This window comes from Phasianus colchicus, chromosome 1 (genome assembly GCF_987193195.1).
Source record: "Phasianus colchicus chromosome 1, bPhaCol1.hap1.1, whole genome shotgun sequence".
Taxonomy (NCBI): Eukaryota; Metazoa; Chordata; class Aves; order Galliformes; family Phasianidae; genus Phasianus; species Phasianus colchicus.
In genome coordinates, this window is record NC_143436.1 from 175,633,880 (window position 1) to 175,652,583 (window position 18,704).

An 18,704-nucleotide genomic window follows, 5' to 3' on the forward strand; every position below is an offset into this window, starting at 1 on the left:
GACTTATGCAAGACTGTTTCCTAAATAATCTTGAAGCCTCACTTTTTCTAAATAGATGCACTGAAGCATAGAGTGGCAGGACAAACTAAAACACAAGGTTCTTTAGAAAGAGACAAATATATCTGTAAGTAGTTCTCTTGAAGACAAATGCATGTTTTATTAAAGTAGATTAGTAGAAGAACAGGGTTATGAGAAGAAAAAAAACAGGACTCTGCTAAGTCTAATAACAAGATCATGCCAAAAGATTTAAATGACTGAACTATCTATCATTCTATATTAACTCTTAACTGTAAAAATTAATGTCAAGTAGAGCCTTCTGGATATTTCTATTGATTTTTTCCCTTGTGATTACAGGTTGAGTCTGATTGTCCTGTCTTATAATTTTCTAATCTTTTCTATTAAAGGGTAGAAAACAGAAATGTATTGTTTTGCCAACAGTTGATTTTTGGACTAATATTTTTCATGCCAGCTACTTTCTTCATGCTTAATTATTTTGGGAAGTTTCATCTAAAATGCTTCCAGAAACAAATTCAAGGGAAATCTTTCTTCAGAGTTATTAAAAATACCTTCCTTTAATGAAACAGGAATTAGACTAGTCTGAAGAATATTCCTGCTGCCACTGCAGCATACCCAAACTTGATCATTACAAACAGTCTCTGCAAAGACTCAAATGTGTCCATGCTGGTCTCACTGCCTCTGTGCAAACTGACTCTACCTGAGAGCTGAGAAACTGAGTACTTTTTTTTCTTTAGTTTTCCCTCAGCAACTGGATGCCACTGTGGTGCCACATTTCAGATTTGCAGAAGATAAAGTTGGTGCATTAGTCTTTTAAAGGAAAGTGACACAAAACAGAATGAAGGATCTGAATGAAACAGAAAGCGAGGGAAAGGGGAAAAAAAGACCAGCACTGGTAGAAGGAAGTGATACAGCACTATGGGATACAAGTGGTTAATGAGAAACAGGCGAGAAGCAAGATTATACTGGAAATTAACACTAGAGGTGGAGTCATAGCAGGTAGCATTACTGGAGTACAACAGTTACACAAAGGTGCTGGAAGTGTCACGTTAGTAATTCATGAGGCATCACAGTGAAACTGATCAAACAGCTGAATGCAGCTAAACGGAGGGGTCCCCCATACTCTCTCCAGCTACATGTTCCCATTCCCTCCTCACCACAGGACAGACTTGAGCCACCAGTGATGAGCCAACACAGGAGCACTGTGACTCTCTGTGGTAAAACAACAGAAGCTAATACACTTAAGGAAGCAGGGCAGCATATAGACAAGCCCAGGTATGAGAAGGGGGTAGCAGGAGCACCTCTTCTGACAGTAGCTGTTATAAGTTACTGGTAATTTGAAGTTGCACTCTAAGACTTTTTTTTTCTACATAACATGAAATTGAGCTCAGACAGAAGAACGCAGCCTTTTTTACTGTAACTACTTACTTTGATGACCTGTGCCATGGATCTAAACCACCAGTAATACTGGTAAACCATGATAACTGATAATCAAGGCATCCTCCAAAATGGGCAGTTGCCTTCTTGTCTTCTTAATTAAAAAAATAAAATGCAAAACTACTCTGAGAAAATGTTCTGTTTGCAAGTTTAAACACTGAAGTTACATAATGCCAAGTTACATATCTTTTTTTTTTTCTCACTGAACCTTGTTCGTTTCCCTTACATGTACAAATTATGATGGCATCTCTAATGTTCAGATCAACCCAAACTTACAGGTCTTTAAACATTATGGCAATAATGATTATACAAAGTGGAATTTTTCCTTTTCACTCTTCTTTTAGATCAATTAAAGACAACATTTCATCAACTAGTACTAAGGTGTTGGCATAGATGTCGAGGAACTTCTGACTAGTCCTGAACAAGTCAGGTAGTTTCACTCTACTTTTAACCCTCTATCAGCTTATCCTGCTGATGTTCCTGATGGAACTTCTTTAACAATCTAGAGTACCTCAGAATTCTAAGAGAATCATTTGTAGCTTTGTCTGATATAGGTATAATATCTTCCCTATGAGATCACAGAATCACAGAGGTGTAAGGGTTGGAAGGGATTTCTGGAAATGACAAAGTCCAACTCCCCGCAAAAGCAGCTTCCTTACAGTAGGTTGCACAGGTATCACCCACCTGTAGCAGCTGTAATATAATCAGGGAAACATATTTTATTACACCCAGTAAAGTTAAAAAAAAAATCTGATAGAGTATTGTCAGTTGCAATGCGTGGCTTATTTAATTATATATATGAGTATTGGGAGAATTCCCCAAATGAAATACATCTGAGACAATCACTAGAAACACACCATGAAGTGCTTGAGAGCTTTGATCTACAGGCACTATCATCAAAAGGTCAGAGGACACTCTCATTCTGTGTAAATGGTTAACTCATGATTTTCTCATGGTTTTCTCATGATTTAGCTTGTGTAGAGAAGCCCATAAATGTTATCTTAGATAGGAAATAAATCTTTTCCTTAGGATTATGCAATCAAGACTCCTCTAAGAAATCAATCATCTTGGTCACAAAATCTTTTTGAATACTAAAATTGAGGACTACTCATTATTTTTTAGATAATCTCATACAAAGTGTAGAATAAAGCAATGCAGGTCCTTGTATTTCCAAAAATACTTGAGTTAGAACTAGTCCACCTAACTGCAATAACACACCCCGTTGTATATGCTGTACCTATACATTTTTCTTTTGGTAACAAAGGTCAGTGTTTTGTTTTGTTTTTTCTCCTATTTCCCTTCCTGAAAGAACTCTCCATGGTAGAAATGACCAGATCCTTCTGAATTTCTCTTTAATTCAAAATAACTTTAGAATTTGTCTGCTTGACTCTTTTGTCCAAAATATGGAACAAAACTCAGGCCCCAGTGACACAAGAAAGACCACCACCAAACACTGAACTGCTCCTGATTTCCACAGGAATTCATACACTGCTTTTCCAGACAGGAATGGTGGGAAAAGGCTCTGCCACTCTTCTTAGGAGAAGCTGCATGCAGATTCCCCAGGTCTGGTAGCACGTATGCAGTACCTACACAACTACTCCAGCACTGAAGCTATGATTTTAGCACTCAAGAGTTTTGTCCTACACTTATGGCAGCCGATTTTTTTTTTTCTCTTTTTTCTTTTTCTAGGAATAAACACCAGATGTTTCGATATCAATACGAACTTGCTCATTTTCTCTCAGAAGTGGTCAGGCACTGGAATGGCTGCCCAGGGAGCTGGTGGAGTCGCCGTCCCTGGCAGTGTTCAAGAGCCGTCTGGATGAGGAGCTGTGAGATATGGTTTAGTGCTTGTGGCAGCAATGGTAGTGGGAAGATGGTTGGACTAGATGATCTTGCAAGTCCTTTCCAACCTTGTGATTCTATGATTCTATGATTCTATGACTTTAGAGCAGCGCAGCCAGGGCTCAGAACGCCTAAAAACCAGTGACCCGCTGCCTTTGGGAATTCTTCCCCAAAGAGAAGGAATGAGGGGTACAAAAGCAGCCATACGTCACCCCAGCACACAGCAACCGAGCAGAGCACCGCCCCTCCCCTCAGGCCGGGGCTCCGGCCGCACCTCGGACAGGAGCCGCCTTTCACCGACAGCGGCCCGAATCCCGCCCGCAACACCAACTGCCTGCCCACCGCCCGCTGAGCGACGGCCCCACCCCCTACCGCCGAGGGCATTCTGTGAGATGTAGTCCTGTGCCCTGCGGGGCGCAACTACGAGTCCCAGAGCGAGCCGCGGTAAAGAGAGCAGAGGAGGTGGAGCCGGCGCCATTTTGAGAGTGAGGGATTGCCCTCCGCTCCCCTCCCCCACCGCCGGCTGGGGGTGCGTCGCTCGCCGGGGCGGCTGAAGACGAACTGGCGGGCACCCGTGTCTTGAGGTTGGTTTCCTCACACGTATGTGGGTGAGGGGGAGCGAGGGGCCAGCGGGGGAAGGAGCCGGCTGCTGGGGCTGTGGTGCCGGGTGGGGATGGGGGAAGGGAGCTGCTGGCGGGCGGAACCCCGCGGCCCCCGAGCGCTGCCGCTCCCGGCCCGGCCGTGCGGTGCGTCCCTGAGCGTGAAGGGCTCGGAGCGCTGCCTCCTCCGTGCCCAGCGGGCGGATCCGGGCCTTCCTCTAATCTTCAGCCTCTGCCACACGCGTCCTCTTTTTTTGTGTTATTGAATCTGTTGTAGACGTGGAGCTTACGGCCGTCAGTTACTTACTTGCTGGAGGCGTTTGGCAGGTCGAAGTGGTGACATGGTGTTGTAAGCGCTGCCGAGTGCATCGTGTGTGGGCTCGGCTTCGGTGCTTCCAGCCGTATCTTCAGTGCCACAGAGCTAGCAGGCTCCCCAGGGCAAAGACCATGACCTTAGGCCTCTGGAGTTCAGGCAGTGTTTGGACGGTGCTCTCAGATATATGGCCTGGTTTTGGGGTGTTTCTGTATGGAGCCAGGAGTTGGACTCAGCGGTCCTGTGGGGCCCTTCCAAGTCGGGATATTCTGTGGTTCTATTTTGTTCCCTTCGAAAGGCAAGACTGTAAGGTAGATTGCACTTTCTCAGTATGCACGTGCTCTGAGAGTGCAGGTGGAAATGTTTTTATGTGCAGTTTATCCTTCCCTAAGGTTATCTGAGCAAGCCTGCTGAAGAAAGAATGAGTATTTCTTGTGTGGGACAGTCACACAGCAGTATCCTCCATCATGAGAGAAATTCTCATGCAGCAGGTAGCTCACATGCTCCTTTCATTTCACACAAGCATATGTGTATGCCTTGCATAAGCCCCATTCCACAAGAGAGATGAGAATAGAAATGAGGGTAAAGCAACTTTTCAGAATCACAGAATTGTAGGTATTGGAAGGAATCTCTGGAGATCACTGAGTCCAATGCCCGCACTAAAGCAGGTCCCCTACAACAGGTTGCAATGTTCTTGTGTAAAATATCATTTTTGAGTAGTTGGGGGATATAGGCATATGTCATGCTTGTTTTCTAATTTGCAAAAAGGCGGAACTGAAAAGCAGATGTGCGAGAAGCAATGTATGTGTCTTGAGAGATGGAGAGAGTGTGGTACCCAGATCAGCATTCCAGTAATACCAAGGAAGTATTGGCATGCATGGCTTTGTTTTTCCACCATATGGCAATAGTGCTATTTTCCAGTTATCAAAATGAAATAGAAACAGTAAAACTCCTTGACTTAAGCATTTTCTGACTCTCTTTTTCACTTTGTACATAGATGAGGAAGTGTCCTGATAAACACCCCATCAAGTTTTACACATAAAGTTGAAATGAAGAATATTACTTACAAATCTTCTTTTGATGTTATCTACAGATCCTTTTCAGACAGAGAAGGAAAGAAAAAGTTGTTTCTTGTTGGAGATGATGAGCATGTAACATTTGATCAATATTAACTCTTAGAAAGATGAAATATTCCACAGTTGACAGAGAGTAGGAGAATAAATCCTCTGGTAGGATAAATACTTTCTAATTTAATAATGTTTGTTATTCTGGAAGGCTTGCTATATATACTACTTGGCACTTAATTTATGATGACTTTTACTTTTCACTGCGTTACATATAGACTTCTAGAGTGCTGAGGAAAATCAAACTATGGATAATGGATAGGGCAATGGCATGACTGCATGTCACACTGATCAGAACTACCTGACTTTGTTTTTAATTGCTCTTGCTCTGTCTATCATTCTGGAACTTACTGCCTCATTCTTAGATTGTAATTCATTTGGTGCTTAGATTACCTTTTCAGTTTACTTTGAAAATATGCAGCTGTGTGGTTTTGGTACCTAATGAAGGTCTTTCGTTGTTCCGTAACCAGAAACATAATGTCAGAATGTAAACTTAATTTTAAGCCTTATTTAACCAGTACCAATTTAGAGATGTCATCCAATATCTGTTTTATTGGTGTAAAATGAATTAGCTGAGTTCCTGTCGCAGAAAATGATCCCAGTGTCTGAAGTATTTGCATTTTTGTTGGTCATCTTAGTAGTGATGTCAGGCATTAGTTTGTGCTTTGAAATTTGGCATGTGTTAATCCTACCATAGAGGTCTATGATGCTTGGCAGATTAGCAAAGGTCAGTAGAGAAGTTGTTGATCTAACATTTTTCATATATAAAATTCATATGAAGAAAGACCGATTTGTAAATTAAGATACAAAACATGACTGCAAGACTGGTTCAACACAATGTATTTCTCATATGTAAAGATGTTTAAACAAAATTGCCATGCTACTGCGCAAGACTTCCAGTATTTACTGTCTGCTTTTCTCCTTCTCAGTGCGTACTCCACATTCAGTTGTGATAGTGGAGATTCTGAAGATGCACATCATAGGCCTCAGTAACTTGATATTTTTTTTTTTACTTTGCTTTAAAATTGTTTGTGCTGATAATGTATTAATCTTTTTTTCCAAAGATGCTTCATGCTGAAAGTAGAGTAAGGCAGTTGGAGTGTCAGGATGAAATCACAACAGAACCGCGTTCTAAAAAGATGAAGTCAACGGAAGAGGCTTTTGAGAACCTCTCTGATTGTGGCAACCAAGGCACTCAAGAAGAAGGGGACCCTGACAGAACATCTAATGATTTGATACCAGTGTGTGTTTCAGATAATGAAGGGGATAATGAAGTGCAGAAGCAAGAGAAAATACCTGTGGATGTCTTGGGAGCAGCGAGTGAAGGGCTTCCAGAGGGTAATCTAGAGTTTCATCAAACAGTTGATTCTGTGATTGTGCAGAATATAAATCCTCCATTTGTATCAGTAAATGACACTGAGGATGAAGGAAAGGAAGATCCTCTTACTGTGAATGATGTCAATGAAGATAATACTAAAAATAGTTGCAAAGCATTCTCAATAAATAGAAATGAGTCAGATGAAGAGTTTATTACAAGCAAAGAATTTATTGGACCGATTTACAAGCCTGCTGAGTGTAATACGCAGGACCAGTCTGGGAGCTGTGATGAATATCAAAGCAGCGTGGGAGATGGCTTGCATGGAAACAGAACTGAAGGAACTGAGACAGAGAAGGTGCCAGCCATTTCTTCTGCTGTATCAGGAATGGATGATGAACTGGACCAGTTCTACAAAGAAATCCACCAGCTGGAAAGTGAAAATTTAAATCTGCTTCAGGAAAAAGAAACTGAAACTTCTCAGGAACAATTTTCTGTGTATAATTGCAGTCAAACATCACAAGAGAATTATCAACATGTATTGTTGGACAGCCCACAACCATTATTGTCCATTTATGAGAATGGACAATATTTCTCTGGGGATCAGGGAAGTCAGAAAATAAGCAGTGAGCAGCATTTTGTCATGGAAACAAGTGGCTGGAAAACTGAAAATGCCTTTAATGGACAAATGGAGTCTAATTATTCAGTGCCTGAATTCAGACCTGCCTGGCAGTCAAGGGAGTCTTTCATAGTACCTCAGGGGCCTCCTCCTCCTAGACTGACCCATCAGGCACATTTTCAGATACTTAATTCCACACAGCAAAAAACAAATGCTTTTCCTTCTCAGAATGATGAACTTTCTTATGAAAATTACTATGGTTACCATGAAGGTCGGGATATCAACTGTCATGGTCCAGTGCATGATCAGAGTAGCTACAGTGGTGGTCATACTGATTTCCATAGTGCTCAGGTCTTCAGAAATGGAAATAATCACCAGAGTGGACTCCGAAGTAATGGTTTCTGTGAAACCAGAAAAGAGTATTGGGAAGAACCAAAAACTTATAGTGCAGAACAAATGCATAGATTTTCTTTGCCACCTGAGGAGAGGTTTGATTGTTCACGGAAAGTGCTCCTTATCTTAAGAGGCCTACCTGGGTCAGGGAAATCAACGCTGTCTCGGTAAGTGATAGGACAAGGGGGAACGGTTTTAAATTAGACAGGGGAGGTATAGGATAGATATTAGGAGGAAGTTTTTCACACAGAGGGTGGTGACACACTGGAACAGGTTGCCCAAGGAGGCTGTGGATGCCCCATCCCTGGAGGCATTCAAGGCCAGGCTGGATGTGGCTCTAGGTAGCCTGGTCTGATGGTTGGCGACCCTGCACATAGCAGGGGGGTTGAAACTAAATGGTCACTGTGGTCCTTTTCAACCCGTTCTATGATTCTAAGTGAAGGCTTAAAGGTTGGGAAGCTTACTCAGATTAAAAAAAAAAAAAAAGAATTTTTGAAAAGTTTATCAGCAAGCACTTGGCAAAATTTGATATTTGTAAATTAGGTTATTAAAATGCAGTCATTTTTATTTAGCAAAGACATCTGACAGTAAATATTAGAATCACATGGTTTGTTTTTTGTCTCCATTAGTATGAATTTTGAAGAACAGAAGCTGTTCTATGTTAATTTTGAAATGTTCTTTGACTTTTATTCTGAAGTTCTCATATGCACTAGTATGTGATGGTCTGCCCCTTTTATTATCAAATTTTTTCATTAAAAAAAAAAATCTTTGGTATAATCTAGCAGGAGTAGTAATTTTTTATGGCTGTGCAAAAATCTTCAAAGACCATTAGAAGAATTTTGCTTCTCTGGAAGTGTAATCCTTTTCAGTGTACTGGTGAAACTGCGTAATCTGTACCTTTTTTTAATTTGTGAACACACAAGGAAAGTGTCATTTTCCCTTAGAAATGTGCTTGTTGAAGTTTCCCACAGAGTTAAAGGCAAGCACAAACTCCAGCTTGCTTTCACTTTTTTTTTTTGCCTACTGTAAAAAGTGTATAGGTTGATAAAGAACAAAACCACTGTCTGTAGTAAATGAAAACACGTTTCTTTTGCACACAGAAGAAGTTACTTTGTTAGTATTTATTGATTGAGCTTCATCCAGAAACTGCATGTGACAAACAGGATGTTGTTTGTGGTTATATTCCCTTGTATGTTAGCAGGCTATTAAATAGTTACAGTGATTATGTTCTTCCTTGTTGTTTGTTTTTGTGTAAAGGAGCAACCTTACTGTGTGTGGGTTTTGATTTTTTTTTTTCTAGTATTTAGGGGGCTGTATCATAGAAGATTGTCTACTAGTAATTTCTAACATTTGTATAATTTTAACTCACATTTTCTAGTTACTGATTGTTCTGTTCTGCAAACCTATGTTTTTGAAGCTGAGTGTTAATATGTGAGTATTATTGCAGTAGTTTCTTAAGTATATAGAAGTAACATAGAAAATAATTGTAGTGGAAAAAGACTGCTTTATTCAGTGCAGAAATTGGGTAGTTTTAAATATGAGACTATTTAACATTATCTTTTCCATACTTTGCGTGATGAATGGCCTTTCAATCTTTCTCCAAGTATGACAGTCACATTAGCTGAAAGATCCTAAGTATTTTAAGTTTTTTATGAATCTGTATTCATGCTTTTTCATCTCTTACTTGTCAGATGAATTACTAATTGCATTTAACAGATGGGGAAGTGGGTGCTGTAAGATCAAGGTCAATCACAGTCACTGAATTTGGGTGCACTGAATTTGAACTGTGTGGGACTTGTTTGTCATTGTATTCAGCTGTATGCAATTTTGTATGTTCAGAGCTTGGTTTTAATTGTTAATTCCTGCAAAATCGTATTCCAGGGTCTCAGATACCCAAGGGGTGGGATGTGCTGGGGGAAGAAACTAAAAACCAGAACTATATAGCATCGTAGAGTTCTGCAGTGCAGACTAGGACAACAAATGACACCATAGCCTTGTGGTGTCATTAGTACCCATGGTATCTTGGTAGTCTGGGCATCTTTAGGAACATCAGAGAAACCTCTACTGCTTGTGCTAGCAAAATGACTGTATAGGAAAAGCACAAAACTGACTTATCTTCATAGATCAGGTGTAGAAGGAATTAGTTGCATCTTGCAAGCAAGTTTCTCAAGTGTATAATGTCAGCAAAGCAGTAGTGAGACTCAGGAATCTTGAATTCCAGTCTGCATTCTTGTGCAAACTGTGGATTTGTAAGTACAGACGCGTTTCCTCCTGCTCCCAAACTTGACATGTCTGTTCTTAATCTTATAATGAAGTCTGTATTTTGTTTTGACTTTGTCATCCCACATGCTTGACATCAAAGGCGTGTTTCTTAGAAGGGTCTTCTGGAGGTCACCTAGTCCATCCTTTTGCTTGGAGCGAGACTACCACCATCATTGGATCAGATCAGTCATATTTTTGTCTTGAGAACTTCCATAAGTGTACTCAAAGCTTCTCTGGTACTTGTAGGTTATATGCCATCTGCTCAGCCTTTTCATGTTTTTCAAAGTGCCTTTTGAACTAGGAAGCCCCAAACTGAACACAGTATTTTAGAACTGATAAGCAAGGGACAGAGGGGGTAATCTTCCATAGATCCACTTTTTTTTTCTCCATTGACCACTTTTTCCCTAATAAAAAAATAGCATGTTTGTTGTTCTTTTGATGTGATTGCACCATTGATTCCATCTTCGGTTTGATATTTGCTGTAATTCTTAGATCTTTTCAGTTGGGCTGCTCAACCAGTTACTTTTCATTCTGTACCAATGCATAGGTATTTTTTGCACCAGATGGAGAGCTCGGCACTTTTCCATGTTGAACTTCACTTAGCCCAGTGCTCAGATTTCTCTGTATCCTCCAGGACACCGAGCCCTAATGTTAGGTATGTCTGTCTTTGCTACCAGTGTGGTGTCACCTTTAAGGATCATCTCATGATCCAGGTTAATGGTGAAGTCTTTGGGCATCTTGATTTCACTGTCAGTCCTGCTACTCTGCAGGTACTGACTGGAGCCTTAAGCCTTAATACATTCAAAGGATATTGCATTCATTGCTGTGGCATCATCCACAAAGCCAGTTGTTTCATCACATAGTACAGTCTGGTCTAGCCACCGAAGCATGATTTGTCTGTTGTAAACCCACCCTAACTCTTTGTAACGACCTTAATTTCCTTCACATGTTTGGAAATAGCGCACTTTGTTGGAATCTATGATTTTTCTGGAAGCTGATGTTAGGTGAGTTTGAGCAGCCCAGTTCCCTTGTCTTTCCTTACCTCAAATATGGGCATAGCATTAACCTTTTCCTGGTCACTGGAGATCTCTCATGATCTCACTGATTTATTACATGCATTATTACATGTGTAGGCAGCTGCAGTATAATATCTCTGCTTCTGCCCTAAATTTCTAAGTGGATTTCTTGGTTCAGTCTTCCTCTCTTTTTTCCTTAGGATTACCTTTTCCTTGTATCAGCTGCTGGTTTGGTCTCACTCCCAGGTTAATTGTACTGATTTCTTTGTTGTGCTTTGCTCTTTTGTTTCTTCCGGTGACAGCTGTGAATTGCTCATTGCAATTTGTACCACTATGCTTCCTAAGTCCTTCCCATTTTAGGCCAGTTTTCTTCCTTCTCTTTTTGTTCTTAAGGTTGTGCTGGATGAAGTGCATTCTCATAGTGCTCATAGTGCAGTGTTGGTGCTGATCTACATTGCTTCAATTGCAGAAATGCTTTGTTCAGGAATAGACTTATTGCAGTGGGAATCTTTGCTTTTTCTGCTCTGCTTTGTACAAAACCAAGTGCTTTTTACTTCTGTTTTCTGTGCACTTGATGTTTTAAAGTCCTGCAACTTGGACGGATTTGGGAGGAAAAAAATAGGTAAAAGAAAAGCAGATGATTGTACTTTGCTAGATAACGCTCCCTCAATCCAAAGCACTACAGAGAAAAGCTTGGAAAATACTTTGTTTCCTTTGCTTTGGAAGTGATTTTACAGTTTAGTTAGGAATGTTCTATACTGTTTGTCCAGAAAGATACCCAGTGATGGTATCTTTAGCCCAAGTAGCAAAAAATGTGCTGTAATTTTAAGTAGTTGGTAATGTGATCTTTAGAATGTAAATGCCATGGGAAAAAGATTTTTAAAAAGACTTTGATTTTTAGGATATTTTGCAAATAAATTTGGCAGCAATTCCAATTTTCCATTCCTCTATAAATAGATCAACATGAATTTGTGTAAAATTAACTTAATGAGATTGAAAAAACAAATATTGGCATCATTGGCAATGTATGCTTGAAATTAAATCTGTTGTTAGGCCAATATAAGAGAGTATTCCAGAAAGAGAATACTGCTGTTGGAATGAAGAGCTTCTGGATCTTGTGAGTGGATGGGTTAAATAGGTATTTACAGCTGGATGTAGAAATATTTCTGTGCTATTGTTCCTAATTTTGCGTTTCTTTAAAAATGCTGCCCGTAATAGTGTTAAAAGCATCACAGAATCATAAATGGCCTGGGTTGAAAAGGACCTCAATGATCATCTAGTTTCAACCCCCCTGCTATGTGCAGGGTCACAAACCAGCAGACCAGGCTGCCCAGAGCCACATCCAGCCTGGCCTTGAATGCCTCCAGGGATGGAGCCACAGCCTCCTTGGGCAACCTGTTCCAGTGCATCACCACCCTCTATGTGAAAAACATCCTCCTAATATCTAACCTAAACCTCCCCTGTCTCAGTTTAAAACCATTCCCCTTGCCTATTCAAATCATTTACATTGATTATTGAATCACTTACAAGTACCATTTAAACAGCTTAGTAGTACTACAGATTTTTAAAAACCGTTTAGTTACAGTCTGTTTTTTTCTTTGTTTGTATGCTAAGTTAGCTATTTTAAATAATTTATTAGATTCTAAGACATCTTAACTGTAAAGTTATTTATCAAGGTAAGCTAACTGCAGTGTGGAGTGCAGAACTGTTTTGAAGAACTAAATTTAAAGCTGGTGCATGGGTGTATGTGGGTATGTACATGCTAGAAAAAATATGTATTAGTTTGCTGTCTAGTTTATATGAGCACTTGAACTTCCAGATGAGTTTTGTGTGTAGAAATGATAACTTGTATTAGATCAACTAGCTTATCTAAAAAAAAAAAAAAAACTAAGTGAGCTGCTGTGATTTTTGTATCTGCTTCAGTGTCGCTGCCCTGTTAGGCTCAGAGGTGAATGTTCAATTGCAGGGAACGTCTTGCAGTTGGATGAAGAAGAGCTGGTTTGCAGTGGTTGGTTAATACTGCGACTTGTGTCACACGTGTGCACGTACTGATGCTGACTGATCTGCAGTTTGACTTTCCTGTTAGAGAATTATCTTCATTGTTTTTTCTTCCCCACCTCACAGCAGTGGAATTGCCTCTTTGTGAGGTTGGATTCATTCTTTGCATAGGTGTGCTTTGTTTTTTCTATCTGAGTTCATGAGCCCAGGATAAATTTTATTTTCAGATACATCTTAGAAGTGCGTAAATTATTCCATGTGAAGTTGATGTTTAAGATTTTACAAGTTGAAATGGCACAGATTCTAAAAGAGATGATTGTTAGACTTTTAAAGTGTTGTTTTATGACTTCATGCCTAAGTTATGAAACAGGCTCTGAACACTGTCATCATAGTTGAAGCTCTAGTTCATAAGCTCATTACTTGGAGGTGGTGTGTGTGTTGTATTTGGGGTAAGGATTCTGTTGCCCTATCATCTTTGGTAGTCAGTCTGCCTCTGCAGTTATGTAGTTCCAGGATTATTCTTGCAAACATAGTTCAGGTTATTAAATTTGTTACACTGGATATATAGGTTCATAAATTGTCATATGTTCTGAGCATTGAAAAACAGTAATAAAATATTTCAAGAATAAATTGTGTTTATGGGTTTGCACGATTCCTAACCCCTTGCAGTGTTTCTTTATTACTAGGACTGTTGTGGTTTGGAAAATACAGAGGAATTTGAGTAAATGAATTACTTTACAGAACTCTGAACAGTTTCTGGAAATCATAATACGGATGAGTGCCCCATTGGTTGCTGTGTGTTCATTTGTCAGTTTGTATGTATCCCCACACAGATGTGATGCCAGGCTCGTGAGAGCTGCAGAGGGTGCCTGTGTCCACTCTGCACAGCTAGTTGAAGAATCAGGTCCCAGTTATTAGTTCTTATTTCCTTTCTTAAGGAAGGCGGTTCTTATTTTCTGTGATACATGCGCATGCATTCAGCACACAAGAAGTGAGTGTGGAAGGTGGAGCCATTTGTTTTGAGCATTATTAGCTGGCAAATGTAGAATACTAAAAATAAGAAAATTGGGCCGTGTTTGAAAACCTGGCAAGATAACTTAGGAAATGCACGTTCCTGTTAAATATTTTATGTGAAACAGGAATTGGTGTTAGAAGAGAATGCTGTTTTTTATGCTGTATGACTTACTGGTGCCATTTTGTTTATTTGTGTTCTCCTACCAGTGAAATACCCATCTTACTAAAAGGTGAAGACTCAAACAAAAATATTGTTTGAATGATGTCCAACAAAGTGGCTGTAATTTTGTCATATCACTCTGCTTTCTGAAAAAGCACTGGTCTTTTTTCTGAGGTAACCTTGTACTCTGGAACAGGGAGGAAGTACAAAAAGGGAAGAAATGGATCGAAGGCATCTTTTATCTTCACAGATGCATTATTCGTTGTTTCTTCTGTTCCCCAGTAATTTTGGTTTTGTTGTTAGAAATCTCTGTGCTTTAAAGGCGAGAATAACCAACAACTTAATTGTAGGACTGTAAACGTATAGGAAAGCAAATAATATAATAGTCTTTTTAATTTTTTAAATTATTGTTATGTAAAATTGGATTTACTTTTCTTCCAGATGAGTTTTTAATGCAAGTCTCTAGTTGTAACTGATGTAATGTTGGGCCATTCACAGTCTTTAACTGTGAGCTCTACAAGGTCTATCGTTGATGACATGGCAATACACAGCACGTTCCTCCTGTGAGAATTAAACTTAAGTAGCTCTCCCTGCAGCTATTTATGGGAAAGCTTGGTAACTTAGAGCTAACATGCATTTGTTGCCTTGCCTTTGTGGTTTGGGGTTTGGCCAGCTGTCCTCTGTTCCTGGCATCTCAACAGCAGTGTATCATGCATGCTGCTGGTGCAGTTTACTTCTTGTAGCCTTTGGGTACAGAGCCTATTTTTGAGCCTGAGTAGTTGCTGCAATTTCCACTGGGCAGTGGATTCCAAGAGTCTCAGTGGGATATAGATGCTCTGTGGCAATGAGTGGCTGTTTTTATAAATTAGAATATACTATAGAAAACAAGAACAGTCATGGGATCAGACTTGTAGATCTGACTGAAAGGACAGTTATCTCTGTTTCACAGGATTTTCCTTTAAGCACCAATTTCCAGGGATTTTCTGAACATAAGGTTTATGTTTGACAGAACAGAGATTACTCACTGGATTGGATTAATGTGGGTTTGATCACATGTACAGAGTTCTAATATTGCTGATCAACCAGGAGGGTAACCCCCCCCCACACACACACACACAACTTTGCTGTCCTTGGTTTCTCTGATTCACAGGTATTTGTTGGGAGTTCCTGGGCAATACTGAGCATGAATTTTAGTTAACTCCAAAAACTAGCTCAGTTATGCCTCTCAGTGGTTTAGCTGTTGCATTTCATGCCAATGCAAATAGAGAATTCTAGAGAAGTTTAATGGATTTGTGCAATATTCTTTCATCACTCATTTCAATAACTAATCTAGGTAATAATATTAGTCATTGCAGTAACTAATATAATAATCAGAAACATTACCAATATTGTGAAATATTATGAAATAGATTAAAAAAATAAACTTGTTAACAATATACTTTACAACCACTTCCTTTTTGCCTTAGTTGAATTCCCCACAGTGTCTTTTGTTCTTTATGTTGAAGCTGTTTTCATCTGGCTTCCTGCTGTAATTTTTAACGTTAGGTTATTCTGACCCACAAATGAAATAAACTTCTAGTGAGATATCTGTGCTGCTTAAAAATGGCAGGCCTGAAAAGGCTGGGTAAATGCAAAACTCACACTGCAATCCGTTTTACTTTCTAATCTTTTAGGGTTCTAATTTGGATCTCTGCATTTTATTCATTTGCTAACTGTTTTGTTTTGATTTATCTGATCATTTCTTCCCCTTTCATTTCACCCATCAAACTCATGTTCTGTTGAAAGTCACCGTAAAATGGCATTTCCTCAGGAAGCCAAGCTAACCCACTTTAATCAAGTGATTTAAGTGGTTCAAGAAGTGATTGTTTTTCTCCTGATTTGAAGTTTAATACATGCAGGGATAGTAAAACACTTTACGCTTTTCCTGTCACCTTGTTAACCCTGAAGTGTGAACGACAGCAATTAAAAACTGTATCTTAAATTTCTTGTCACCTGTTTGACTGGAACTGCAGTTCTAAAGGATGTGGTTACCCCTGTAGCAGCTCACTGCTGCTACTAGAAGAGGTCTGTATTGATCTTCTTTCATCACTTTCCTCGTGTCATCTTTTTGGGCCTTCGCTCGAATAAGTACAAATGCTAAAGTTTCCAAAAATTGACCCAGGAAAAAAAAAAAATAAGGGTCACTTTTTTTCTGGGTAACTTGTAGATGCAGGGAGTGCCATTGCTGATGAGAAGGTGTGAGTGAGATTGTATGGTTCGGACTGGGGCAGAAGACATAGAAATGGAATATCATTCCTCCAATACAGGATGTATACTCTTCTGCAATCCTGACTTTTGTTAGTAGCACAATCCTGAAATCTTATTGTGATCCTGTATTTTTCCGTGAAAATGTGAAAATTGCTGAAAACATCAGAAGTTTTCTTTTGCTGTTCCTATTCAGTGCATATTGTATGTGCAAGTAACATGAACAGTGGGCAGAAGAATGCTTGTTTAGAGGAAGAACTACTTAAGCATCCAGTTCATTTCTCAGTTATATCCAGGTCCCATGATCAGATTGGTTCCTGGAGATAATTACAGATAAAAACTGACATGGGAGGTGTTAATGAATATAATAAATGACCACTAGGTGCTCAGAACCTATTGTGACAGAGACATGAAGTAGTTGGTTACAGACTTCTAAGTTGGAGGAACAACAAATAAAGGAGTAAAGAGGGGGAAGAACACTGCTTTAATTTGAATTGAAATTAATAGTATACTTACGTTTTTCCAGTACAAAATATTTCAAATTTTGCAAGAATTTCAGAAGTAGGGCACTGATTTATTTTAGCTTTATTTTTTTGGGGGGGGGTTAATATGAAAAATAAATCTTGTCACATTTTACATTTCTCTTTTTTCAATAGTTTTCTGCTCGACCATAGCCGTGATGGCATTGTACTCAGCACCGATGATTACTTTCGTCAACAAGATGGATATACATATAATGCTGCTCAGCTGGGTGATGCCCATGACTGGAACCAGAAGAGAGGTTTGAATGAAATGAAATTCTATTAAATTACTCTTCTATTTAGAAAATAGAAGGAAAGCCTAACACGCATGTGCAAATAGTATGTATGAGATGGGGCATGTATGTGTGTGTGGAAGTATAGGTGTGTGTATATATAAATAAAACTGTCAGAGTATACATATTTGTATTTTAATGTTATATTTTAATCAATATCTGAATTTAAATTGGATTTTGAAATTGTAGAAGGTGCAAATTCTAAGGGCAAAATCTCTTCTGTATGCTCTGACCTGCTGATTTGTTACATCTGAGACTAATATCCTTGTGTCTGAATTGAACATTTTTTGCTGGCGTCAGCAGTGTCTTGGTTTTTCCGGAGTCTTTCCTGGTCTGAGGTTTGTCCAGGGTTCGTGGAAGAGTTTTTCTGAGCAAAGCTTTAGTTTTCTTTTGTGGGTTAACACTTTCATAAAGCAAATAAAGCAAACACCTACCAGTCAAGGATTGAGTTAAAGAGAAGTAGGTACCCAAGGTTAGGAGGATGGAAGACAGGCTGATTCTCACCCTTTCTCTAGTAGTTTTCTAAGAATCTCTCTACATGTTTGATCCACTCCTTTACATGCAGATTAAGACATTGCAGAGTGAGATTGAACAGAAGCTTCCTTCCTGTGTAAGAGGAATGAATCCTTCTTTGCATCAGAAGTTATGGAGCACCCAAGGAAAAAGATGTCTGCAGGACAGTGCAAATATTTTCCCCTTTATTCTCACTCTAATAAAAATATATGATGCACTGGGGAGAAGTTACAAGTGAACATGAAGAATTTGTTTGGAGCAATTATTGGAATTGTAAAACTTGTAAGAAGCCTTTTTGACATTGCATTGCAGCATTATAAGTATTTCAAAGGAAGTTACAAGTTGGCTGAGGAACAGAAAAGCTGATAAGATTGAGTGACTGTGTGAGGGATTTAGATGAGCAGGATTTAAAACTCTTGAATGTTTACAAGACAGTGAATTACATATCCTTGATAACAAAGCACATATGCATTTAATTCGTAGGTTGGGGTATCAAGTGCACAAATACAGCAAATGCTGGAATTAATTTGCCATTGTGACTTCAATACAATCTTTCTTCACAAGCTTTTGTAAATTTTGGCCCTTCATTGGCGAATCGGTTATTCCCTTTATTAATCTTTGTATTCTTTATTATTCTTTCCTGAATGCCATCTTTCAGGGAAAAATCCTGAAGCCTGTCACGTCAGTCTGTCACTTGTGCAAGGTTAATGAAGCCAGTTTGTTCAGTTTTCATGACTTTCTCCACTGATTCTTAATGCTCTGATAGAACATACTTTATCTTTTTTTTTCTGCCTTCCATCTGTGTGGTTACTTCCCAGTCTCTTTTCCTTTTGTTTCTTCTTGTTTTATGGGTTGATTTCATCAGGATAAATCCGTGGTTCTCAACAATAACTTAGTTTTTTTTTTTTCTTCCTTTGGATACCTGTTTCATTCAGTGTACAGACTGAACAGTGTCTGTTCAATGAATACATATACAACAGATGTGTATGTGTGTGTATATATATATATACTGAATAATCCTCAGTA

General features: G+C 39.2%; 1 protein-coding gene across 5 annotated transcripts in view; it reads left to right on the forward strand.

The window, feature by feature from the left end:
• Positions 1–1,239: 1,239 nt before the first annotated feature.
• Positions 1,240–18,704, forward strand: part of LOC116244279 (NEDD4-binding protein 2-like 2) — a 47,864-nt gene continuing 30,399 nt past the window's right edge. The window contains exons 1-3 of one of the 5 annotated variants that reach the window (XR_016462963.1): positions 2,809–3,878; positions 6,395–7,824; positions 17,008–17,132. Coding sequence is in view for 3 of the 5 variants with exons in the window: in XM_031615873.2 (XP_031471733.2) it covers positions 6,395–7,824; positions 17,008–17,132 (1,555 nt within the window). In the remaining 2 variants the exon portion in view is untranslated. Of the gene's footprint in view, positions 3,879–6,394; positions 7,825–17,007; positions 17,133–18,704 lie in introns of all 5 variants that reach the window. The other 4 variants (XM_031615873.2, XM_090133383.1, XM_090133387.1 and 1 more) reach the window with 4 other exon arrangements.